At 39.7% G+C, this 27011-nt stretch overlaps 1 protein-coding gene across 25 annotated transcripts in view; it reads right to left on the reverse strand.

The window, feature by feature from the left end:
- The window catches only part of SP110 (SP110 nuclear body protein), a 40806-nt gene that overhangs the window by 10208 nt on the left and 3587 nt on the right, over nt 1–27011 (reverse strand). For 5 of the 25 annotated variants that reach the window (XM_074010423.1, XM_074010422.1, XM_074010415.1 and 2 more), the window contains exons 3-11: nt 25520–25688; nt 23343–23609; nt 22929–23012; nt 22052–22135; nt 20521–20598; nt 18510–18578; nt 12728–12877; nt 11030–11110; nt 9068–9133 (exon numbers count right to left, since the gene is read on the reverse strand). In XM_074010423.1, the coding sequence (XP_073866524.1) occupies nt 9068–9133; nt 11030–11110; nt 12728–12877; nt 18510–18578; nt 20521–20598; nt 22052–22135; nt 22929–23012; nt 23343–23609; nt 25520–25688 (1048 nt within the window). Of the gene's footprint in view, nt 1–9067; nt 9158–11029; nt 11111–12727; nt 12878–13917; nt 14005–18509; nt 18579–20520; nt 20599–22051; nt 22136–22928; nt 23013–23342; nt 23610–25519; nt 25689–27011 lie in introns of all 25 variants that reach the window. The other 20 variants (XM_074010418.1, XM_074010409.1, XM_074010408.1 and 17 more) reach the window with 12 other exon arrangements.

The raw sequence follows: 27011 nt of genomic DNA on the forward strand, positions 1-27011 counted from the left end.
AATCCATTATGTCACTCTGTATGTTTTTGAGCACTAATATCTTAGCTCCCACTTATAAGTGAGAACATACAGTATTTGGTTTTCCATTCCATTTCCTCACTCAGAATAATGGCCTCCAGCTCCATTTAAGTTGCTGCCAAAGACATTATTTCATTCTTTTTTATGGCTGAGTAGTACACCATGGTGTATATATACTACATATTCTTTACACATTCGTTGGTCAATGGGCACTCAGGTTGGTTCCGTATCTTTACAATTGTGAATTATGTAGCAATAAACGTGTGCAGGTGTCTTCTTGATATAATGATTTATTTTCCTTTGGGTTGATACCTAGTAGTGGGGTTGCTAGATTGAATGGTAGTTCTACTTTTAGTTCTTTAAGAAATCTCCATTCTGTTTTCCATAGAGGTTGTACTAATTTGCACTCCCACCAGCAGTGTATAAACATTCCCTTTTCACCACATCCTTGTCAACATCTTTTTTTTTTTTTTTTGTCTTTTTAATAGTGGTCATTCTTGCAGGAGTAAGGTGGTATCTCATTGCGGTTTTAATCTGCATTTCCCTGATGATTAGTGATGCTGAGCATTTTTTCAGATTTTTTTGGCCATTCGTACATCTTTTGAAATATGTCTATTTATGTCATTTGCCCACTTTTTGATGGGATTTTTTTTTTTTCCTGTAATGTTTGAGTTTCTTGTAGATTCTGGATATTAGTTCTTTGTTGGATGCATAATTTGCAAATATTTTATCCCATTCTATGGGTTGTCTGTTTACTCTGATGATTATTTCCTTTCCTACAAAGAAGTTTTTCAGTTTAATTTAAGTCCCATTTATTTATTTTTGTTTCTGTTGCATTTGCTTTTGGGGTCTCAGTCATGCATTCTTTGCTTAGGTCAATGTCCAGAAGAGTTTTTCCTAGGTTTTCTTACAGAATTTTTCTGGTTTCAGGCCTTAGGTTTAAATTTTTGATCCATCTTGAGTTGATTTTTGTGTCAGGTGAGAAATAGGGATCCAGTTTCATTCTTCTACATGTGGCTAGCCAGTTTTCCCAGCACCATTTATTTATTAGGATATAATTTCCCCAATTTATGTTTTCGTATGCTTTGTCAAAGATCAGTTGGTTGTATTTGGCTTTATTTCTGAGTTCTCTATTCTATTTCATTGGTCTATGTATCACTTTTATAACAGTATCATGCTGTTTTGGTAACTATATCCTTGTAGTATAATTTTAAATCTGGTAATGTGATGTCTTCTGATTTGTTCTTTTTGCTTAGGATTGTTTTGGCTATGCAGGCTCTTTTTTGGTTCCACATGAATTTTAAGATTATTTTTTCTAATTCTGTGAAAAATGATGTTGGTATTTTGATAAGAATTGCATTCAATCTGTAGATTGCCTTGGGCAGTATGATCATTTTCATATTGATTCTTCCAATCCATGAGCATGGGATATGTTTCTATATGTTTGTGTCATCTATGATTTCTTTCAGCAGTGTTTTTAAGTTCTCCCTGTAGAGATCTTTCATCTCTTTGGATAAGTATATTCCTAGGTATTTTGTTTTATTTTGTTGAAGTTGTTGTGAAAGGGATTGAGTTCTTGATTTGATTCTCAGCTTGGTCGCTGTTGGTGTATAGCAGTGCTAATTTCTGTATATTTGATTTAGTAACCTGAGACTTTACTAAATTCATTTATCAAATCTAGGAGTCTTCTGAAGGAGTCTTTAGAGTTTTCTAGGTATATGATCACATCATTAATGAACAGCGATACTTTGACTTCTTTTCTAATTTGGATGTCATTTCTTTCTTTCTCTTGCCTAATTGTTCTGGCTAGGACTTCTAGTACTATGTTGAATAGAAGTGATGAAAGTGGGCATCCTTGTCTTGTTCCAGTTCTCAGGGGGAATGCTTTAGGCTTTTTCCCATTTAGTATCACATTGACTGTGGGTTTGCCATATATGGCTTTTACAATTTTGAGGTAAGCCCCTTCTATGCCTAGTTTGTTGAGGATCTTTATCTAAAGGGATGCTGGATTTTATCAAATGTTTTTTCTGCATCTATTGAAATGATCTATGGTTCTAAATTCTGTTTTTGTGATGTACCACATTTATTGACTTGCATGTGTTAAACCATCCCTAAATCCCTGGGATTAAATCCACTTGATCATGGTGTATTATATTTTTGATAGGCTGCTGGATTCAGTTAGCTAGTATTTTGTTGAGGATTTTTGCAACTACGTTCATCAGGGATACTGGTCTGTTGTTTCTTTATCATGTCCTTTCCTGGTTTTGATATCAGGGTGACACTGGCTTCACCGAATGAGTTAGGGGATTCCCTCTTAACCTTTTGGAATCGTTTCAGTAGTATTGGCACCAATTCTTCTTTAAATGTCTGGTAGAATTCAGCTGTGAGTGCATCTGGCTCTGGGCTTTTTGTTGTTGTTGGCATTTTAAAAATTACTGATTCAATCTCACTGCTTCTTATTGGTTGTTCATGGTTTCTATTTATTCCCGATTTAATCTAGGAGGGATGTATGTTTCCAGGAATTTATTCATTTCCTTTAGATCTTTCTAGTTTTGTGCAGAGAGGTGCTCGCAGTAGTCTTGAATGATCTTTTGTATTTCTCTGATGTCTGTTGTAATGTCTCCAGTTTCATTTCTACTTTGAGTTTATATGAAACTTCTCTCTTCTTTTTTTGGTTATTCTAGTCAATGTTCTATCCATTTTATTTATCTTTTCAAAGAACCAGCTTTTTGTTTCATTGATCTTTTTTATTTTTTGTGTCAACTTTATTTGGTTCTGCTCTCATCTTTCTTTTTTTCTGCTAGCTTTGGGTTTTTCTGGCTCCTTGAGACGTGACATTAGGTTGTCAGTTTGTGATCTTTCAGAATTTTTGATGTAGGCATTTAGTGCTATAAACTTTCCTCTTAAAAGCAGTGCTTTTGCTGTATCCTAGAGGTTTTGTTAATTTATGTCACTGTTACCATTCATTTCAAATAATTTTTAAATTTCCATCTTAATTTCAGTGTTAACCCATAAATCATTCAGGAGCAGGTTATTTATTTTCCATTTATTTCTATGGTTTTGAAAGTTCCTTTTGGAGTTGATTTCTAGTTTTATTTCACTGTGGTCTGAGGAGATACTTGATATAATTTCAATATTTTTCTTCTAAAAACAACCCCCAAAACGGGATACATGTGCAGAATGTGCAGGTTTGTTACATAAGTATACATGTGTCATGGTGGTTTGCTGCACTTATTGACCCCCCCTAAGTTCCCCTCCTCACTCCCCCACCCCCTAACAGGCCCTGGTGTGTGTTGTTCCCCTCTTTATGTCCATTTGGTCTCAATGATCAACTTCCACTTATGAGTGAGAACATGTGGTATTTGGTTTTGTGTTCCTGTGTTAGTTAGCTAAGGATGATGGCTTCCAGCTTCATCCATGTACCTGCAAAGGACATGATCTCATTACTTTTCATGGCTGCATAGTATTCTATGTACCACATTTTCTTTATCCAGTCTATCACTGATGGGCATTTCAGTTGGTTCCATGCCTTTGCTATTGTAAATACTGCTGCAATAAACACACACGCTCATGTGTCTTTATAATAGAATAATTTATATTGCTTTGGGTATATACCCAGTAATGAGATTGCTGGGTCAAATGGTATATCTGGTTCCAGATCCTTGAGGAATTACCATACTGTCTTCCACAATGATTGAACAAATTCACATTCCCACCAACAGTGTAAAAGCATTCTTATTTCTCCATGGCCTCAAAAGCATCTGTTGTTTTCTGATCTCTTAATAATTGCCATTCTGACTGGCATGAGATAGTATCTCATTGTGGTTTTGATTTGCATTTCTCTGATGATCAGTGATGTTGAGTTTTTTTTTCCGTATGTTTGTTGGCCATGTAAATGTCTTCTTTTGAGAAGTGTCTGTTCATATCCTTTGCCTGCTTTTTGATGGTTTTTTTTTTTTTTTTTTTTTCTTGTAAATAGATTTAAGTTCCTTGTAAATTCTGGATATTAAACCTTTGTCAGATGGGTGAATTGCAAAATTTTTCTCCCATTCTGTAGGTTGCCTGTTCACTCTAATGCTAGTTTCTTTTGCTGTGCAGATCTTTAGTTTAATCAGACCCCATTTGTTAATTTTGGCTTTTCTTGCAATTGCTTTTTGGCGTTTTTGTCATGAAGACTTTGCCCACACTTACATCTTGAATGGTATTGCCTTGGTTTTCTTCTAGGATTTTTATGGTTTTGGGTTTTACATTTACATCTTTAATTCATTTTGAGTTAATTTTTGTATAAGGTGTAAGGAAGGGGTCCAGTTTCAATTTTCTGCATATGGCTAGCCTGTTTTCCCAGCATTATTTATTAAATGGGGAATCCTTTTGCCATTGCTTGTTTTTGTCAGGTTTGTCGAAGATCAGATGGTTGTAGATGCGTGGTGTTATTTCTGAGGTCTCTATTCTGCTCCATTGGTCTAAATGTCTGCTTTGGTACCAGTACCATGCTGTTTTGGTTACTGTAGCCTTGTCATATAGTTTGAAGTCAGGTAATGTGATGCCTCCAGCTTTGTTCTTTTTCCTTAGGATTGTCTTGGCTATTTGGAATCTTCTTTGATTCCATATTGAATTTAAAACAGTTTTTTCTAATTCTGTGATGAATGTAGAGACAACATTCCAGAATCTCTGGGACATAGCTAAAGCAGTGTTAAGACGGAAACTTATAGTACTAAATGCCCACGTCAGAAAGCTAGAAAGATCTCACACTGACACCCTAACATCACAATTAAAAGAGCTAGAGGCTGGGTGTGGTGGCTTACGCCTGTAATCCCAGCACTTTGGTAGGCCAAGGCAGGTGGATCACCTGAGGTCGGGAGTTTGAGACCCACCTGACCAATATGGAGAAACCCCATCTCTACTAAAAATACAAAATTAGCCAGGTGTGGTGGCGCATGCCTATAATCCCAGCTACTCAGGAGGCTGAGGCAGGAGAATCTCTTGAACCCAGGAGGTGGAGGTTGCAGTGAGCCGAGATTGCGCCATTGCACTCCAGCCTGGACAGCAAGAGTGAAAGTCCATTAAAAAAAAAAAAAAAAAAAAAGAGCTAGAGAGGCAAGAGCAAACTAATCCAAAAGTCAGCAGAAAGCAAGAAATAGCTAAGATCAGAGAAGAATTGAAGGAGACAGAGACATGAAAAACTCCCCTCAAAAAATCAATGAATCCAGGAGCTGGTTTTCTGAAAAAATTAACAAAATAGACCATTAGCCAGATTAACAAAGAAGAAGAGAGAGAAGAATCAAATAAGACACAATAAGAATGATAAAGGGGATATAATCACTGGTCCCACAGAAATACAAACTACCATCAGAGAATACTATAAACACCTCTACACAAATAAACTAGAAAATCTAGAAGAAATGGATAAATTTCTGGACTCATACACCTTATCACGACTAGACCAGGAAGAAGCTGAATCCCTGAATAGACCAATAACAGCTCTGAAATTGAGGCAGTACTTAATAGCCTATCAACCAAAAAAAGGCCAGGACCAGACAGATTCACAGCTGAATTTTTTTGTTTCTTATTCTGTAACTAACACAGTTTGTGCCCTGGAGTAGACACATGCATTCAGGCATGCAAGCAAAAAAAAAAAAAAAAAAAAAAAAAAAAAAAAAAAAAAAAAAAATTCTACCAGAAATACAAAGAGGAGCTGGTACCATTCCTTCTGAAACTATTACAAACAATTGAAAAGGAGGGACTCCTCCTTAACCCATTTTATGAAGCCAGCATCATTCTGATGCCAAAACTGGGAAGAGACAAAAAAAGAAAATTTCAGGGCAATATCCCTGATGAACATCAATACAAAAGTCCTCAGTAAAATACCGGCAAGCCGAATCCAGCAGCACATCAAAAAACTTATCCACCTTGATCAAGTCAGTTTCATGTCTGGGATGCAAGACTGCTTCAACATATGCAAATCAATAAACGTAATCCATCACACAAAGAGAATCAAAGATAAAAACCACATAATTATCTTGATAGATGCAGAAAAGACCTTTGATAAAATTCAACATCCCTTCATGTTAAAAACCCTCAATAAACTAGGTATTGATGGAACATATTTCAAAATAATAAGAGCTATTTATGACAAACCCATAGCCATATCATATTGAATGGGTAAGAGCTGGAAGCATTCCCTTTGAAAACCAGTACAAGACAAGGATGCCCTCTCTCACCACTCCTATTCAACATAGTATTAGAAGTTCTGGCCAGGGTAATCAGGCAAGAGAAAGATATAAAGAGTATTCAAACAGGAAGAGAGAAAGTCAAGTTGTCTCTGTTTGCAGATGACATGATTATATATTTAGAAAACTCCATCATCTCAGCCCAAAAACTTCTTGAACTGATAAGTAACTTCAGCAAAGTCTCAGGATACAAAAATAAAAGTGTAAGTATCACAAGCATTCCTTTACACCAACAAAAGGCAAGCAGAGTGCCATATCATGATGAACTCCCATTAACAATTACCACAAATAGAATAAAATAGCTAGGAATATAGCTAACAGAGGATGTGAAGGACCTCTTCAAGAAGAACTACAAACCACTGCTCAAAGAAATAAGAGAGGACACAAACAAATGGAAAAACATTTCATCTTCATGGATAAGAAGAATCAATATCTTGAAAATGGCCATACTGCCCAAAGTAATTTATAGATTCAATGCTATTCCCATCAAACTATAATTTCAATTTATAAAAATTTACTGAGACTTGTTTTGTGGCCTATCATATGGTTTGTCTTGGAGAATGTTCCCTGTGCTGATGAGAAGAATGTAATCTTCTGTAAATATTTATTAGGTCTATTTGTTCTAGAGTGTAGTTTACATCTATTGTTTCTTTGTTGACTTTCTGTCTCAATGATCTCTCTGGTGCTGACAGTGGAATATTGAAGTTCCCCACTATTATTGTGTTGTTGTCTATCTCTTTTCTTAGGTCTAGTGGTAAATGTCTTATGAATCTGGGAACTCCAGTGTTAGCTACATATAAATTTAGGATTGTAATATCTTCCTGTTGGATTGATGCTTTTTTCATTATATAATGACTTTCTTTGTGTGTGTGTGTTTTTTTTTTTTTTTTTTTTTTTTTTTACTGTTGTTGCTTTAAAGTCTGTTTTATCTAAGAAAAGCTACTCCTGTTTGCTTTGGTTTCCATTTGCATGGAATATCTTTTTTCACCCTTATATCTTGAATTTATATGTGTTAAGTGAGTCTCTTGAAGATAGTAGATACTCGGTTTGTGATTTTGTATCCATTCTGCCAATCTGTTTCTTTTAAGTGGAGCATTTAGGCCCATTTATGTTGAACATTAATATCAAGATGTGAGGTACTGTTTCAGTCATCATGTTAATTGTTACCTACACACTCTGTTTTCTTCATTGTGTTATTTACAGACCTTGTGAATTTTATGCTTTCAAGAGTTTGTATTTTGGTGCATATCAATCTTTTGTTTCAAGATTTAGAACTCGTTTTGGCATTTCTTATAAAGCTGGTCTGGTAGTGACAAATTCTCTCAGCATTTGTTTGTCTAAACATGACTTTATTTCTCCTTCATTCATAAAACTTAGTTTTGCCAGACACAAAATTCTTGGCTGAGAGTTATTTATTCTGTTTAAGGCGACTAAAGATAAGACTCCAATCCCTTCTAGCTTGTAAGGTTTCTGCTGAGGAAGTATATATTTTTCATCTTTGCAAATAGTAAAGATTTCCCTGACTATTATTACATCAATAGGTTTCAGGTGGAGGGAAGATGCTGGCTAGAACTGAGAAGCCATGCTCAGTTAAGGCCATTTTGGCAAGCTTAGACAAAATCTTGAAGCACAGTATTTGTTGGGAGCAACAATTTATAAACTCCAAAAATTACCTGTACCTATCAAAAGAAAACTTTGGAGGTCTGAATGTCAAGTTTTCCTATAAGTCATTGGTAGTAAACACTCAGAAAATGACAGAGAGTATGTTTCATCCAGCCTAGGGAGGCAGTGGGGTGGGGAACCAGGAAGAAGAGGCCAGGGAGGAGAAGGCCAAGCAGGCAGATATGACTTTCCTTCCAGGCCAAACCCCAAGATTGAGGGATGCTGGGAACAAGCAGAAAAATTAGAGGGATTTCCAAAGCAGTGAGCCTCGTGTCCTAATTCATGTTTGGCAGCTGGGACAAGATCCCTTCCCAGGCTGGCTCCCATAAAGGCACAGAATCCAAGAGAATCCCCACTGACTGGCATATCTCAGGCCCTTTGTAAATAATTTTGAGTAAAAGAACAAAGAAAAAGGGGTCAGGTGCAGTGGCTCACACCTGTATCCCAGAACTTTGGGAGGCTAGGGCAAGAGGATCACTTGAGGCCAGGATTTCAAGACCAGCCTGGGCAACATAGCAAGACCTGGTCTCTACAAAAAATTTACAAAATAAATTTAAAAAAAATAAGAAGGGAAAAAGTAAGGAACAGGGAAAGGGAAGAGGGAGAGAATACAGTGGAGAAAAAGAAAAGTGGTATGAAGCAGAGTAACCAGAAAAATGAAGCTTTTTTGTTTCTTATTCTGCAAGTAATGCAGTTTGTGCACTGGAATAGAAACATGCATGTAGACACGCAAGCAAGCATGGGTTGGCTGAGGTAGTTCTGAACACTCTATGACTCCAAATCTAATCCCAGTTTGGAACTGAAAGTCTGAATCTTGCTTGGGGATTTAGGTTTCTTGTACCTATTCTTCTGGGCTCTGACCCTAGACAGGAAACAATCCTAATCTCAAAATTGTCTGATGTCTCGTGTCCACCTCAACCCCATTCCCTCCCTATGATAAGAGAAAAGAAGGCTAGGTATAAACCAGGTTGGTGTTAGGTTCTCTCTTCCTTTGTGGGGGAGTCTACTGATGGGGTGGCCTAGGGAACAAGGTTGGGGCTGGCTGTGCTCCAGGCACAACTGAGTGGCCATGTGGCTGGAGAGGAGGTCATGCCAGCTGGTCAGGTGAAGGCCTTGATAAACACCAAGGGAGTAACCACTTCACTTTTCTTGCTTACCTCTTGAGAGTTTTTTTTTCTGTTTTCTTTTCGAACTTGACTGGCCATATTCTTTTCTCCTTTCTTCTAAAAAAGAAAAAAGTCCCACATCTTTTATGGCTACAAATATTGATCTACAAACCTGCAATGTCAATATTTCTTTAAGTAATTTTTTTCTTGTTTTCCCATCACTTTGAGAATGCAAGAAAACCATGTGACCTATGTGAAAAAAGTACTCCATTTTACCTGGAAATTGAATTTGGGGATTGAATGAAGATGGATCAGAAATATACTAGAGAACTAACACTTAAAATATGTCATTAAAAATTCTTTTGGGGGACAGAATCTTGTTCTGTTATACAGGCTGGAGTGCAGTGGCATAATCTCAGCTCACTCCCATCTCCACTTCCTGGGTTCAAGTGATTCTCACACCTCAGCTTCCTGAGTAGCTGGCATAACAGGTATGCACCCCCAGGCTAATTTTTGTATTTTTAATAGAGATGGGGTTTCACCATGTTGGCCAGGCTGGTCTTGAACTCCTGGCCTCAAGTGATCCTCCTGCCTCAGCCTCCCAAGGCGCTGGGATTACAGGCATGAGCCACTGTGCTGAGCCAGCAACATAATCCTAATGGTTACAGCACACTGCTTTTAGAAAAGTCCAGGAACTTTTCTATGTTGAAAAAAAGTTAAATCATGATTTTAAAAAGCATAAGGCTTTTTCTGGCTTGGATGTCTTTTATGGCCCAGAATGGCGTAATAACAGTAAGGTAACATCAATCCACACCACAGAGACCAAATAGTTTCTTCTTTATGCTTATGCTCTGTCCTGGGAGATTTTCCCAAAGACAGTTTATTTCTGTTATCCGTAGGATCTTGGAAGTAATGAGAAAGTAATTTTTGAATAAGCAGTTTTCTATTTTGGGTTATAGTGAATTGACAAAGGTTTGACAGTATCCTTTCTGCCCCTTCCTTTCTATGGAGAATGATGGCTCCTGAAAAGAGTTCCTGGGGACCAGGATGTTAATCCTGTGGTAGCCAGCCCTTACCCAGGGGATCTTGAAAAAACCCACTAATCCTTTCCATGTCTCAATTTCCTCATCTGTTAAATTAGAATAAGTCATTCAATATTCTCCAAGGGTGGTTGTGAGAATAAAATAAAATTATCTATGAGAAAAGTTGAAATACTACTATATAAGCCAGTGCAATATAGGAGAAACTGTTAAAAATGATCATTTAGATTTTAAGGTGGTAAAATTTAATCAATTTTCCTGACAATAATTAGATATTTGTTGTTTGAAAATCACATTTGTCATGTGAGAGTTCTGTGATTTTTGTGACAATGACCACATCACCAGAAAACAGAAGAATATCCAGCTGTTTTCTCCCCTCTAAGGATAGTGGTATCGACTTACTCCAGAAATGTGAATAATGGTAGTGATGGTGAGGGGTGAATTAACAGGCACAATTTTACCAGCATGTGCCCACAACTCCACCAGTTACACAAGCCCAGTCATAGTGTTACGTGTGTGTTTGTAATGAGTTTTTCGCTTCTCAATTTTCCCAGAAAGGCCACATGAGAAATACGGAGATTGGAATTCTAGCTTGATCCAGGGGCTGGATCAAGCTGTACTTTGGACAAGTTGTACTTTCAATACAGTATACCAGGAATATACTTAGGACACTCATTCTCAGTAATGTTGATACTGATGCCAAGAGCAGAAAAACTCATTCTTGAGTGTTGAGAAAAATCTTATAAAGTGCAGATATACACACATACATATGGATACATTACATATAAAGGACATACATTTGTAGTAGTAAAATATCATGGGAAGGGTCTTGATTAAGAAAAAAAAATCCAGAAGGGCTTTCTAGCACAGTGATAATGAAAAAAAAGTTAAGAAATATTGCCTTAGTGTAAAACAGCTCTGAATTTAGATTCCTGGTGACTGTACTCTGAGACTAGTGATCTCCAAGTTTTACCTTGTGTGACCCTTGATGGTGTGCTAGGCGTCTTCTGGGACCTCTTTCCTTCATTCATTTTTGAAGTGTAATCAGTGATCTCTGGAAAACAAAAGATCTTAGTAAATGCCCCTTGGGAAGCTCTATGGAGAATCTCCCAGAGACCCAGGAAGGCCCTTGCACACTTTGAAGTTGAGTGTCCTGGAGGCTCCAGGTCTTACCCTCCTAAGAATGTATCTACCAAGAGATTTGGTGCCGCTCATGACACTGTGCCTGTCTGCCACTCGGGGGAGGAGCAGACCACAGTTGGTTAGCAGTGGTTACTCTACCAATGAAGACGTCCACAATGGGGTAGAGCTATCTGAACCTTTTGGCCAGAGTCTCTCAAAGTAAGGTCTGTGAGACGCTAGAGGGTCCCTCAAACCTTTTCAGAAAATTTGCAAGGTCAGAATTGTTTTCATAATAAGATGTTCTCCGCCTTTTTCACTATTTCAACCTTTGTACAGATTGAGCAAGAGCAATGGCAGATAAAACTGCTGGTGCCTTAGGACACATCAAAGCAGTGTCCCCAAACCTCAGCAGGAATCACTGCATCCTTCATTGCCACCTGCTCACTGTACCAAAAAATAAAAATAAAAGCAAGATTCACTTGAGAATGTTTGTGGTAAGCCAGTAAAAATTATTAATTTTATTAAATTTCTACCCTTGAGTACATATCTTGCATCTTAATATTCTATGTGAAAACCTGAAGAGCACATATAAAGCATTTCTATTGCATCCTGAAGTACCACAGTGGCCTCAAGAAAACACTTGTGTGATTGAGTTACAAGCTCATTGTATAATTCCAAATGTACATTTTCCAAACGGCTGTACTATTATGAAATTTTGCATTAGTAGAAGGTCCATTCAAAATGCAAGATGGATTAATGTATTTTATTGTAACAGAGCATGAAGTTAATTGATATGGTTTCAAATTTTACATTACAACTAATGTTTAAGAAACTACCACTTGTTGAGTGTTGGTGTAGTATTAAAGATGAATATCCACAGATATCTCAAAGACTATTAAATTACTTCACCCTTTTAAACTAGATGTCTGTGTGAGGCCAGATTTTCTTTCTATCCTTCAATCAAGGCAACATATTACAAATGAATGCAGAAACAGTTATAGGGATCCAGCTGTCTTTTTATAAAGCTCACTCACGATCAAAGATATTTGCACAAACATAAAATGATGTCACTCTTTTCACTAATTTTTTTTTTTGTTTTAGAAAATATATTTATTTTTCATAAAATAACATTATTTATGTTAACAGGCAATTGGTTTATTATTGTTACTTTTACATTAATTAATATTTTAAAATTATTAGTTTTAATTTCTAATAAGGTACACGTAGATAGATATAAACAACATGAACAGAAGCTCTTTAGGGTCCTCAATAATTTTTGAGAGCATAAAGGAGTCCTGAGACCAAAAAATTTGACAGCTGCTGCCCCAGGCCACAGCTGTCCCTGTGAACATGTCTGTTTCTTCCACAAAAACTTTTCAGATGCAAGAGATGCTTGCTTTCTTTGTCTCTCTTGTCATATCCTATCCTCATTCTCTGTACTTTTTCCTCTTTCTATTGACTTTACATATCTACTTAACCCTGTACCTGCTTCAGGACAGACCCTCCCACACCAAGCCATTCAAATGGCAGATTCCATCATCAGTCTTACCCTCTGATCTGGAGTTCCGGGCACATTCAGCTCTCGCCTTTTGGACCCTTGTCACTACCGTGGTGTTCCAAGTTGAGTCATCTTTCTTTTGAGGAACCTGATCCACTACTTTGAGCTTCTTTTGGATTCCATGTCTAGGTGAGGCTGCATCTGGACCAAATAATGACTTGTTAGTAGTTTAAATTGGGGTCTTCAGTGAGCCTCCTACTGTCCCAATCAGTGACTTCCTTTCTCATGCTCCCAACTCCAACCCTTTCAGATCTCTGTACTCCTGTACTTCACTTTTCTCCTGCTATTTCTCTATAATTATATCCTTCCTCTTCTTCTTCTTCTTTTTTTTTTTTTTTTTTTTTTTTTTTGAGACAGAGTCTCACACTGTCACTCAGGCTGGAGTGCAGTGGCACGATCTTGGCTCACAGCATGCTCTGCCTCCCAGGTTCATGCCATTCTCCTGCCTCAGCCTCCCAAGTAGCTGGGACTACATGTGCCCACCACCACGCTTGGCTAATTTTTTGTGTTTTTAGTAGAGATGGGGTTTCACCGTGTTAGCCAGGATGGTCTCAATCTCCTGAGCTCGTGATTCGCCCACCTTGGCCTCCCAAAGTCCTGGGATTACAGGCATGAGCCACCACGCCCGGCCTATATCCTTCTTCTTACATGTACCTTTCTTTGTTTCCCCAAATTACCATCTGCTTTCACTCCTGGTATGACCTGTTGCAATCAACTAGATAAATCTCCGGAAATCCTAGAGCTTATTTCCTGATTTTCGTTGTGTTGACCACACCACAAGGTGGCCACACAGTCTGGTCTAGGTGGAGAGGAAGTATCTTACAAAGTACCTCTCCAGGTTCCCCAGGGCCCGTGTATGGTACAGGAGATTTCCAAAAGTTTCCAGGTGCCTTCAGTGGGCAAAGTGCAAGGTATTAAAAAACCTGAGAGGCAAGGACCCTGCCAAGAAGGCGGCTACCATGAGGGAGAGATGGAAGGTGAGGCTGAGACCCAGAGGAGGTGCAATGCCAGAGGATGCAGAGGTGAGTTTGCTTCATTGTGGAAAGAGAACACAATTTTCACTGGCTGCTGACTTTAGAAGCTGATCCCACAGGATGACCACTGTCCTGTTGAACAAGAACGTTTCTCTGCAGGTTAGAAAGGACACAGACTGTACAGCCACCCCTCCCACATGCAAGTACCGTGATATCCGCAGGCCACTTCCGGAGGAAAAGGCATGGGTGAACCCTTAAGACGAGGCGGAACCGGAAGCCCAGTGGGACGCAGGGCTGGCGGGAAGTTCAAACACGGAAATTACTGAAAATTTATCCAGAAGGGGTGGGGCAGCCTGATAGACCCTAAAACTTGCCTTTCATTGTCAAGTTTAGGTTTTTTCTCTGCATAACTAAAGGAGTGTTTCAGAGATGAGAACACTTACAGAAAATACGAGAGTGTTGTATGTATATTTTCAGCACTAATATGTATTTTTTTCTCTTACAATTTTGAAACATCTTTTTATGTGTTTTATTTTTTAAAAAATAAAGCTGATTAATTAAATGTAAAATAATATGACTCTTAAAAATATCTCTGTTGGGCTGCGGGCAGGGAGGAATGGAGAGTTGTTTAATGGGTACAGGGTTTTAGTTTTACAAGATAAAAGAGTCCTGGAGATGGATGGTGGCGATGGTTGCACAACATTGCGAATGTATTTTAATACCATTGAACTATGCACCTAAAAATGGTTGAGATGATAAATTTTATGTCATACGTATTTTACCCTAATAAAATATTGGAAAATTGGAAAAAAGAAAATTTAAAGCACATCATCTGTCACATTTAAAATAAAATGGTTCCTTTAAAAAACCTGAAAAAATTCATTTAAATACCGTATGAAGAAAGGCAAATCTGGAAGAGGCTGGCATCCCTTTGGTAGCTTGGCAGAGAGGTGTCAAAAGGTCAGAGTTACCTCAACAGAACTGACCATCTGACACCATCCCCCGACTCCAGAGGTTTCCCCTCTCTAACAAAGTCACTTCTCTGACCAGGGAGTGTTCATAATTGTATGGTTGCATAGACATTCCCTATCTCCTTAATCCTATAATGTGTAGAGCATTGTGGCAGTGGGCATCTTAGTACTGGGCTGTTGGCCATGGGGTGTGCAGACTACCTATGTCTGCCCTAAATGTGGGATAATAAGAATTTGGAGAATTGTATTGGAAATTTCCCTCCAATAACCTTTAGTTTGTGTCTACACCATGTGGTGCCCATGGTGTCTATGACCCCTTTTCATAACACAATAATAAATTCATAAACTATCCTTTGTCAGATCATTACTCAAATTTTGGGTTACAGAAAATATGGTTTCTTTCATTTGTTTTTCATTTAAAAAATAATAGCTCATTTGTGCCAGGACATTACCATCTAGCCTAGAAGAGACACATTATATAAGTAATTACAACAGAGTATTTGGAATCTTCCCAAAGAGCCAGTGCTGGGTACTGTAGAAACTGTGGGATCAGCTTGGCTAATTTAGGGGTCAGAGTATGCATTCCTAAGATAGACATAAGCCAACACCACTGATGAAAAGAAGATAACTAAACATTTAGGGAGAGTAGCGTAGGTTCAGAATATAGCATCCAAAAAGAATAGCACACGCCAAGGATCAAAGGGAAGAGAAATGAAATGGGAGGAAATGAAAGTTCAGAGTGGTTGACTGGAGTTTTAAGTGGAAAGAGATATATTAATAGTTGGAGGGTAAGGCATGGGTTAGACTGGAGAGAGCTTTAACAATCACATTAAGTGAACACTACCCTAAGGGCAATAGGAGACCATGGACAAGATTTAAGCATGGAAATAAACTAATCAGATTTTAATGTAGAAAAAAAGAGGGTGAACCAACAGATCTTGTCAATATGCTAATAGAGTTCAGTTAGTCATGGATGACTAAGGTTTTTGCTTGGTGCCTGGGTAGATCAGGTTCCTCATTTCAAGTTAAATAAACTACAAAAGGCTCCCAAGGGCCTGTGAAACCCTACATAATCTGATTCTTGTCTACTTTTTCACTTTCTACCCCCTTCTTTCTTCATCATTGCCAACAACACTGGTCGTTCCTCTCTGCCTCAGGTTCTTTGCACTTTTGAGTCCCTCTGCCCGGACTATCCAATCCAAAGTGACTCCCACCCCAAACTGCAAGTCACTATTGTAACCCTATCCATTATTTTCTTCCATCCTGCATCATTACTTGAAATTATCTTGTTTATGTGCTTTCTAGTTTACATTCTTTCTCTCCCCCAGCCAGGATGTATAAGCTCCATGAGCTTTCCCCTTTCTTTTTTACTCACTTTCTTGCTTTCTCTCTTTAAAATAAAAACTGTCTTCAGCTTTCAGAATGGGTATATACAGTTAGTGCTCACTGCATATTTGTTGAATAAATGCCTGAATGGTACTTAGAAGACTAGGTTTTTGGTGAAGAAGATGAATTTAATTTCAGGTATATTGAGACTGTAGTGTCAATGGGAGACTTGCAAACAAAGATGCCCAGTGTGCAGCTGGCTATGTGTTTCTTGAAGACAAACCTGAGTTGAAGATGTAGACTTGGGAGCCGTCAGTGTAAAGGTGGTAATTGAAGTTGTGAGAGTGTTTGACAAAGCTCAGGAGTGTGAGTTGAATAACCTGATCAGTTTACACTAAACCAAGGAGGCCCATAGAGAACACACACAACATGGTGAGAGGCCATTGACTAATAAGTAGAATGGGGGAGAAAGCAGTTTGTTTCTCCTTCCTGCCCAGGAAGGTCACTTACTTTTCATAGAATGGAATCATTTCTGTAAAGTATCTTAAAAGGACACCAGCCCTGTGATTTTGGACACTGGGATCATACTAAGGGTAAACTAAGTCAGGGAAAAGGCGCTTTAAGCCACTGGCTTAGGTTGCCATCTATTGCTTTGTTTCCCTTTATAGCTAGAGTTGTCTACATATGTTATCGCCTCCCATTCATTATCCTCCCCAGACAACTGGCTCCTGCCTCCATCACCAAAATTTTTCTTAAATTTTCCAGTGATTCTTTCTGACCAAACTCAAGGCCCTGTTCTCTGAATTTATCTTAGTCTTTCAGTATAGTCAACCATTCCCTCTTGGCTTGCTAATATGTTCTTTCTTGGTGCGCCTGTCTTGACTGGTGTCATTCCCTCAGTCTGCCTTGCTAGATTCCTCTTCCACTGGGATTTCTGAGAGCAGGGCTAGGTCTGTGGTTCTCTTTTCTTCTCCCATAGATCAGAATACCTTTATTTTACTGATAACTCAAAAATATAAATATATATATTTATAGTTATATATATATATCTGGTCCAGATATATATATATATGGATGCAGATGAAATATATCTGCAGATGATATATATATATACACATACTCATATATATATATGCACCAGACTTTTTCCATGAATGCCAAATTGCCGTATTTGTGGAGAATATAACTTCCTGATTTCTCAGTGTTCCTGTAAAAAGCCCTAGCCCTCAAGACATAGAAATGTATACAATATAAATATAGGAAATACTTGCTTTCACTTCCCCAGAAACATTGTACTCTTCACATACCACAAGAATTAGAGCTATAGCTCTTTTTCTAGTTAATTGCTCTGATCTAAAGGGATAATAAAACTTCTCTTATCTCCTGAGATGTCCAGATGGGTTTACCCAGGACTAGCTTCCTAGGTTAAATCCTAAAGTACCAGGAAAACTGGAGTGGTCTTTCCCTAGGTATCTGTATATCACAAGGGATAAAGCCCAGAACTTGGAGACATCTTTAGGTCATAAAAGTCAGCAACACCTGGAGTTTCTCTGGCCTTTGCAAAGATGCATGTAAATTCCAAAGGTTAGGATGGGGACCTTGGGAATCAGGATCTTTTCTATTTTATCTCAAAGCAGCAAAGTTTTTTCTTCTCCTTTCAGGAGGAAAGGATGATGGCTGTCCCTCTCATGTATCTACACAGAAAATCCATCATTTCTATATCCCTTATATATGAGTTATAGTCTATTTTGAATAGAAAGATTCCATTAGCTTTCTTAGCATTGCCTTTTGGTTTGTGTATGGGAGACAGACACTGCAGTGTTGCTCTGGCTGATGAGCTGGTTGTGAATATCAGTAAAGAATTGTTTTCCCTGGCCCAAATACCTTGTGTTCCTGCAGCACTCATATATATATATATATATATATAAGGACATACCAATGCAAGTGGAGTAACATCTCAGACCCTTTACAGTTCTTGACAAAACACACATCTATGCACAGCTGCGTAGATGGCCAGCAGAAACCTCTAAAGGAACAGGTCAAAAATTGAACTCTAAAAGTTATCCCCCCAATATATTTACATCTTCCCTCAGCAATGGGAATTAGCACTTACTCATTTAAGCCAGAAATTGAAGAATGGGCCTGGATTTTTCTCTCTTTCTCATCTGTAGCTACTATGTCAAATCCTGTCAACAATACCTGCAAAACTGATCTTCAATTGGCATTCTTTTCTGCATCTCCACTGTCAGATCTGAATCCAAGCCACTAAGAACTCTCATGGCATCTGCCCCAAAATGGCTGTCCTGTCTCCACTCTTTCCCAGCTCCAACTCATTCTTTACACTGTAGCAAAATTGAGCTTGGATTGTGTCACTTCACTGACTAAATCTCTTCAATGGCTTCCCATTGCATTTAGAATAAAATTCAATCCTCCACAGCTTGACCTATAAGCCCTGCATGAGCTGTTTCCAGCCTCCAGCTTTCTCTTGTACTCTCGTCTTACCTCTTGGGAGGATTTTTTTCTTATGTTTCCTTTTTGGAGTTGACCAGACACATCTTTTTCTTTTCTTTCCTAAAAAGAAAGGATAATGTTTTATAGTTACAAACATTGATCTCCCAATCTTATATGTCAGTGATATTCAGCTTTTACTTTTGGCCTTCAAACCACATTGCTAGGAGGTCACTGGTGACCTTAGGTGATGCTACTTCAGGGAATAATAGGGGAAGATGGACTCTAAAATGACAGAGGAAAAGGAGAAATGAAGAAATGGAGACAGGGAGTTTAGGTAACTCACTTCTAGAAGTTTGGTTGTGAAATGAAAGAGAGCTATGGAAGTAGTTGAAGTGAGATGAGAATCAAGATAAAGCATTTTTTTAATGAGCTATGATACATGTAATTATTGTCTGAATGCAGACTCTTGTGTGAGAGATACTGCTGTAAGGAATACTTGAGAGAGAAGGGATCATAGATACTACAAGATGAGGTGGAAGGATTGCCTTAGAAGAGAAGGAGGGAACTCAGAGAGGAGGAAGACAGATATAGTTAGGGTTTGCAGGGCCAGCAGCACAAATAAGGGGATTCTCATCTGATATCTGCTTATGGTGCAGGAGGGAAAGTCATTGATTGGGCAAAAAGCAGGAGGTGAGGGGGTCAGAGGTTTGAAAAATAGAGCTTGAGGTTTGAAAGGATTATTGCAGGAAGTAGCATTGTCACACAGTAAGGAGAGATGATTTGTGCTGGAACCATGAAGACCAGTGAGTGTACTCTGCCCTGCTGTGGAACTCTCTCCAGCACTGCTGGCTTTCAGACGCAGTGTACAGGAAGTCAGATGCAGTGTACAGGAAGTCAGATGCAGTGTACAGGAAGTCAGATGCAGTGTACAGGAAGTAGGTAAGTAGGGTCTTCCAAGACTTGCCAGAGAGTTCCAGGAAAAGGCAGAGAGGAAAGGCAGATTTAAGATAATGGCAATAGATTACTGAAATGATGACTCTTGGACTGTGAATTAGTGTCAATGTTAAAAAGCTGGGCAACAAAGAAAAGCAGATGATGGCTTGGAAGGAGGAAAGGCCAGTGGACTGGTGATCCAAATGAGGTTGAAGGAACTTTAGAGGAAATAATAAATAAATAAGAACAGAAAAACATGTTTTTGATTCTTTTTGGTTTGTTTGTTAGAATTGGACTGGGAAAAAGAGTGATCAGAGGTTGAATGATAGCTACAGAAGGAGAAAAGCTCAAGGATAGGTATCAAAAAAGGAATTCTGAAATTAACTGTTGGGAAATTGAGCCAGATGTGAATGATGATAGGGTCTATAGGTTGCCTTTGGATATGGGAGGCCAAGAATTGGTGGAGGAAAAAGTCATGGAAAATGAGAAGATGAAGGATTTGAGGGGCCAGAGTATTGGATAACAGAGTTGTCTGTTATCCATGTGTACCCTGAAGGCATCTAGGATGATGCTGTGACTTGAAATGACAGAAAAACAGCTTTTGAAAGGATTATTGGGGAAATTGTTGGATGATATTGATGATGAGTGAGCAAACATTTTAATTGAATGGTTAAGCCTCAAAGGAGAGGATCAGGGAGGCAGGGGCTGGATGGGGTCAGTAGGCAGCAAAGGATGGACATCTAACCTGCCTCTCACCATGAGGTGTGAGTGATGGATGGCAGAGAATGCCCAGCCATGTCTTAAGAGGAAGTGGGTTCCTCTCTGGGGAACCAACTTTCAGTTAAAGACGGAAGTGCAATTAACACAGAAGTTGTGAATATAGGAGATTGATTATTTTCAGAAAAGGCAATTCCAATGGCATATTTCAATATCCCCAAATGCCTTCTGGTTTCCTGATAATTTTCATAAAGACCTTTCTGGAAGATGCAGTGAATGGAAATAGCAGAAACAAACTGCGTGTGGCATCAGGACTGTGGTCACATAGTGGTGCTCTTGACAAGACACAGAAAAACAGAAAGCAACTCAGAATTCACCCTTCTGACCTCTACAGGAGAAATGCTTTCCTTACCTTTCTTGTTTGAAGGTGTGCTGGACACCTCCTGGGGCTTTTCTGGGTCATTTGGTTCTGGAGAATCATCTCTTATCTCTGACAAAAGAAATATAAGTCACTTCAGAGCTCAGATCCAGTGAAGAGAAAGTGCTGAGGGAAGTCAATGGAAGAACTAGAAAAGTAGAAAGTACATGCAGCCCAGGGCTGGGAAGCTGCTAGCCCTAAGAATTCCCTGGCTGTGTCTTGATTTTTACTAGCTTGTGGTTATTATTACCTACGTGACCATCACAGGGAACTCGGGCACAACTGCCCCACAGCAGAGGCTCAGTCTGATCCTTTTAGAGAGATTATCTTATGGATGGAAGAGAAGTGAGTGAAGAGGGTACAATGAATGGAAATTGCAGAAATAAACTGTGCTGGGTATCATGACTCTAGTCACTTAGTTGCCGCTCCCAGCAGCCCTTGCGCAAGGAATGAAGCTGAGAGCGGAAAGTGGTGACATTGAAATCTGATGTCCACGATGGAGGGGAATGTCTTTGCTGTATGAAAAATACATCTTATTGCTTTGATGTCTGTGCACGGATATTCTTTAACTGCTCTATCTGTGGTTATTTTACTTGGAGAAATAGCAAAGAAGGCTCAGTGCCTTATATATTTCTGTATACAAGGATTGTTTGAAGAAAGCAGGAGCAAGCTTGTGCTTCCTAGCACCTGTTAACAGCAAAGATGTATAAAGCTCTGCTAGCTTTTGCTGCACAAAGAAAGACAGAGGATTTGAAGCCATTACAAATAAAGGCCCATCTCACATAAAGCTGTCACCTTTTTCTTTACACACTGCTATGAGATTGGTCTCAAATGCTGGCCTGCGTAGGAATAGGTGACTGAGGCAGGTAGCAAACGGTCATTAGACCTTTGGAATAATTTATTACCTTTCAAATTATATTAGTAATATCAACTCTTAAACTCCAAATGATATAGAAATGACCAGGGTTGAAAGTGAAGATTCCCCACCATTAGGTTGGGGCTTGGAAGGAGGACCATCCGTGTCTGCTGCACCATCACTATTAGGGCCACACAGTGTTTTTATTCATTTTCTTTCATTGACAGAGCAGTTTTGAGCACTGCTTTATTGAAGAGGCTCAGAAGAGTGGCTCCGGCAAACAGTCCAGCCTGACTCAGTTCCCTGTGCTTTCCCCTGGGGTTCCTGCCACAACCCCTTGTGGCAGGTGAATGTTTCCCTTTCAGGCACTTTGTGGTATTTGGAGTCCAAGCCTACAGGTACTGGTGGGGCTCTGTCCATCATCATCTGTGGCCCTATCCAAGTCTACCTTTTCCAGACTTGCCTCCTTTGCCCTCCCCCAGGGACTCTGTATCCATTCAAGGGTCAGATCTCCTGCCTGTTCAAGCTCCCCAGTGCTGAGTGAACTGGAAGCTGGGCCAAGATTGAGAGGCGGGAGGAGAGCCCCCTCCCTAGAAGATCTGAATGGCCTTTCCTCTAGGTAGACACAGAAACAAAGGCAAGCTTTCAGGTTGACTAAACCAAGATTACCTGGCATAGAGCCCAGCGGAGAGTGGGGCATCTCTTGGGGGTCTTCTTTATCTTTTATTTGGGAGATCAGGTTGTCACTGGCCACTGAACGGAGGAAGAAAAAGTTTCAGATCTCAGGAACAGCAAGCAGGGACCAGAATGAGGAGGAAAAAGAATGCTCTATTCCAACAAGTAAAAATGACAGGGTAACTGAGCAACCAAGGCCTGGGGAAGGATGGGATGGAGTGGGAAAGTAAGCAACCATTCACTCTCAATTAGCCACTTGTTCTTCCATTGCTGTTAGCTTCCTGATTATGTTAACCTTTTTGGATGGTAGGTATTAGAGGAGTAGATGAAATATTATTTGGATCGAAGAGGAACCCTATTCTCAGTACTGGAGAGCTCGGGATCCATGATATCATTTTTGACAATGCCCAATATCATACCATTCTTATATTTAATGTAATTAAACTCCATTATGACAATGGTTTGGGGAGGGCAAGTGATACAATTTTAGAAGCTACATATCAGGTCTAGCAGACCTGTAGACATTTTATCATCTTTTCTAGTAATTTTGTTCATTGCTCTTAGAATCCAAACCACATAAAAATGAAGAATGTTGAAACTTAAAGGCCCCGATAATCAGGTGGGGGTGAGGAATCAGCTAAGGGTCACTAGTGTGAGTGTTACACAGGTTACTTGTCAATTCAGAATGGTGTTTTGGTTGTTGGTTTGTTTTGCATTACTGCATTGGTGAATTGGCCCCTTCTGTTTCTTTTCCTTTGTCACGCCCAGTTCCTTTTCCCATGGTTCCCACCATAGCCTATTGGTTGGCAGATGCATGTTCTCCCTTCACAGCCACCCTGAGCTAAGCTGTATCAGCCCCAGTCGGTATTACCTGGCACAGTGCTAGCGAGGAGGCTGGGCATCTCTTCTGAGTCTTCTTCCTCATTCATTTTGGATGTCAACTCATCATTGGTCACTGAAGGAGGAAAGGAAATTATTACAGATTACAGCGACTGGATGTCAGGGAGGAGGGTGAATGTTAAAAGTGCCTGGAACAGATAGAGCATCAAGGCACAAGGGCAGTGGGTTGGAATGTCGCAGGTGTGGGAAGCAGGTTTTCTAGACTCTAGGTCTTACCCACTCCCCGGCAGTGCTCATAGTCCCTCTTGAAAAGGGTTGTGTATGGGTAGGTGGGTGCAAGAGAAGAACTAGGACAATACAAGTCAAGACGCTGGGATTGGAGGCAACGTGGCACAGGCACCTTAGGCTGAGGATATACGGGTGTTGGATGGGATCTGCTTCTCACCTGGAGTGCTTCTTCCTTCCTGGATGAGTCCAGAGAGAGGCAGGACAGGGTCAGATGGGCTGGGCGACTCACTCAGGATCTCATCGCTTTGCTGCGAGGATGTTCCAGGCTCACTGACTCTTGGCGCACAGGGTGAAGAGCTTGGTTGAGGCGGTTGTGGTGGGGGCAGCGCCAGTGGGGTACGGAGGGAGCTTCCTTCTGCTAGGCCAGTTGGGGCTTCAAGTAGGACTGGTGTGTCTCTGCTCTGCTGTTCATAGGAAGCGCCAACTGGGATTGGTGAAGGGACACACATCAGTACCCTGGAGACTCAGAATTACTTGGGGAAGGGGATTTCTTAATTCATGCCTTCCAATAGGATGGGGCCATGGAGTTATTCATTGTCCCCCAGGTGCAGAGAACTAACTCATTGTCATCATTATCCATTTGTGGCCCATTTCTATTTTATTTATCTGGTTTGGGCATTGAGTGCCACAATAACTGCATCTAAGCCCCGATCTAATACCAAAATGGTTTCACACAGAAAAGTTGAGTTTGGGTTTGTACGCAGGGATTTAATTTTCTTTAATCTTGGTGTCATATGATTTAGTCAATAATGAACATGCTATAGTTTTAAAAGAGGTCTCTGTTTTCATAAATAAACAGATCACACTGCCCCAAAGCAAATAAGAGAAAACAAAAATTCCTCAGCAGGTGTATTAGGACATCTATATTCTGGTTTCTGTTCATTTCTGCAGAGTCAGCTTCTGCGGCTTCTATTGTACCCTGTGATCTGGTCACACCCAGCTTTCTCTCCCATCCACAACACCCCAGACCCTTGGCTTTCCACATGCTATTCCCTTGCACGGCTAGTGCTGGGTTTCTCTTAAGATTCTTCTCCATAATTTATTTCAGAAGTAAAATGGTCTCAACCAGTGAATGGAAAAAGGAAAGGAACTTCACATTTTGGAAAGGGATCCAGAACAGAATCATCAAGTTGAAGATCCTGGAAGATGACTGAAGCTCAGCCAGGTTAGGGGCACATCAGTGTGTGGGTCTCCATGGCTTTCAGGTGTTCTTAGCACAGCCTTTAAAGCCATGCCTCTCCTAATGTTCTCTGTATGCTGCCAGGACAGTGGGCCCTACCTGGAGGTGGACTTGCCCCTTTCACTGTCCCTTTAGCTCAAGAAATCATCTCCCCCTTTAGGTGGAAGCCTTTTGATGGTGAAGTGTCAGAGAGCAAAGGAGGAACTGTCAACAATGGTGATTCCACTAATGAAAATATCACAATCCAATGTGAGCTGGTGGTCCTTTGCTTGTTGTTCTGAGGTAAGTGAACATATGATTTGGCCAGTGTTTTACTTCCAACCTAAAATGACTTTACTGCCTGCTCTCTTTCCCTGGCTGCTTTCTTCCCAGCTCTGCCACGGTTCTTTTTCCTGCTCCTTTATTTATCCAATCTCTTTTCTTTCTCCATGTACTTCATGCTCTATTCTTTCTCAGACCCTCTCTTTCTGCGGCTACATCTGCGGTTCCCTCCCTTTCTCTGTAGCTACTTTTCTTCCCTTCTCTAGCTTTACAATCTGCCTTCCAGCTGTCCCTGTCTGGACTAGTGGTTAAAATCTTGGGCCCTGGTATTGGGAGACCCAAGTAGGACTCTTGCTCTGCTTCTTAACCGACAAGTAATTGTGGGAAAATTACCTCTGGGCTTTAATTTCTCTGTCAGTCAAATGGGGATAAAAATGACTTCAAAGGGTTGTTTTAAAGATGACATGAGATAATCAAACAAAGTGTTTGCGATAATGCACCATAAAAAGATACTTAGTATTATCCATCCTTACTCATTTTTCTTCCTCCCTGACTCTCCTTGTCCTTCCACTAGACGTGATCTCTGTAACTTTGCATTTCTGTCATTTTATGCATTCCCTATAGATTGTCCAGTGTGCCAAATTCTATGATTTTTTCCAAATTCATAGCACACGTAAGAAATGTTTATGTCCTCTAGAAATTCATTTTAGAGAGCTGGAATCAGCTTTAGCAAGGGGCTGCTCCTGAAGCTGTACCAATGAGAGAATATGATCCATTCCTCCCCAGAGAGAAAGTGGGGGATTAATATGCATATTCCACAGGGCTAGAAGTAAACCCCGACTTTTACCATAGCAACTTTTTAAATGCAAAAAGGACTTGAGAAATCTCATTACCACGTTTGAAGCTTCTGTAAATCGTCACCAGATTGGGATATTCATGCAGGTTAATTTGACTGAACAATGTCACCAGAAGAGACAGGTTAAAAGTCCTCTCCAGTTGGGTGAGAATGTTGTGCACCACTCTGGATACAGGGACCAAATTTCTACAGGCTTCCAGAGATTCCTTAAAAAATGGAGTGAAGGTTTTTATAAATGACTATAAAATCGAATGGGAAGTTATACATTTATGATTTTCTAAGTTTTAAGAAAGCTACCTTACTCTTTTAAGAAGAAATTTAACATAAAATATATAGTCATAGTCACATTCTCTAAGGTAGAGCGGTCACAATTTTACCATGCTTATTTTTGAAACTTTACACATATTTGGATGACTATCAACAAAAATAAATAATTTAGCTTTCTTAAAGTAAGTCTATATTCTGAATCCAACTTTCAGGCACATTTGAGACGAGAGAGCAATTTGAAGGAAGGAAAGTGGAGTTAAAGGATGCTACTACATAACTGACTCTTTAATGCTCTGGGCAGGATACTTCAGCAGTGGTTCTAGTGATGGTCACAGAGGCAATTCTGCTGGTTGCTTGTTAGCCTCTGCTCAGTCTCTCTCTGTGTCTTTCAAACTTGAAATGACCCGAATAGATTCCAGCCACAGAGAAGTCTCCCTGAGAATTTTCCTTGCTGAGAGGATGGACAAAAGGAGAAATATGGCAAGAGAGGACTGATTGCAAATACTTATTGAACATCTACTAGGCTCAGTCAGCAAGTCTTTGGGTACACAGCACTGAATAAGACCAACATAGAGCTGCCTATATTTGGGGGGCAGGGTAGGCACCGTCAGGTGGAGAAGATGGGCATTAATAAACACAAATACCCATTTACAATTGAGAGTAGTGTTATGGAGGGAAATCATAGATTGCTATGGAACTGAATAACTAAGAGGTCTTAATGAGATGAGTGGGCCAAGGAGATATCTCTGAGGGGCGATCTCTGGGCTGTGATCTGAAGAGGAAGTTGGGGCCAACCAGACTGAGACTAGGGAAGATTGCTGGCACTTCCCCGAGTCTAGGGCTCAATAAATGCTTTTAAAAACCAAAATTGTATAAAAATAGGTCCACTTTGTCCACATAGCATATCTTCCAGTGCCTGCCTGTCTCACATCAGAATGCACTGTGAGCAATATAAGCTGTTATAAATTGGAATGATGCCTGTAGTGAGTTGAATTGCCTAATTCAACTAATTCACTAATGCCTGTAGTGAGATGCCTGTAGTGAATTGAATGGTGCCCCTCTCAGCCAAGATATAGCCATCCAGAACCTGTGAATGCGAACTTACTTGGAAAAAGTGTCTTTGCAGTTGTAATTTTTGAGATATTTTCATCTTTGATTTGAGATAAAATCATCTTTGATTAGGGTGACCCTAAATCCAAGTGTCCTCAGAAGATTAGGTTGAAGACTCAAAAGAGAGGTGATGTAGAGATGAAAACAGATTA

The sequence above is a fragment of the Macaca fascicularis genome, chromosome 12 (genome assembly GCF_037993035.2).
Source record: "Macaca fascicularis isolate 582-1 chromosome 12, T2T-MFA8v1.1".
Taxonomy (NCBI): Eukaryota; Metazoa; Chordata; class Mammalia; order Primates; family Cercopithecidae; genus Macaca; species Macaca fascicularis.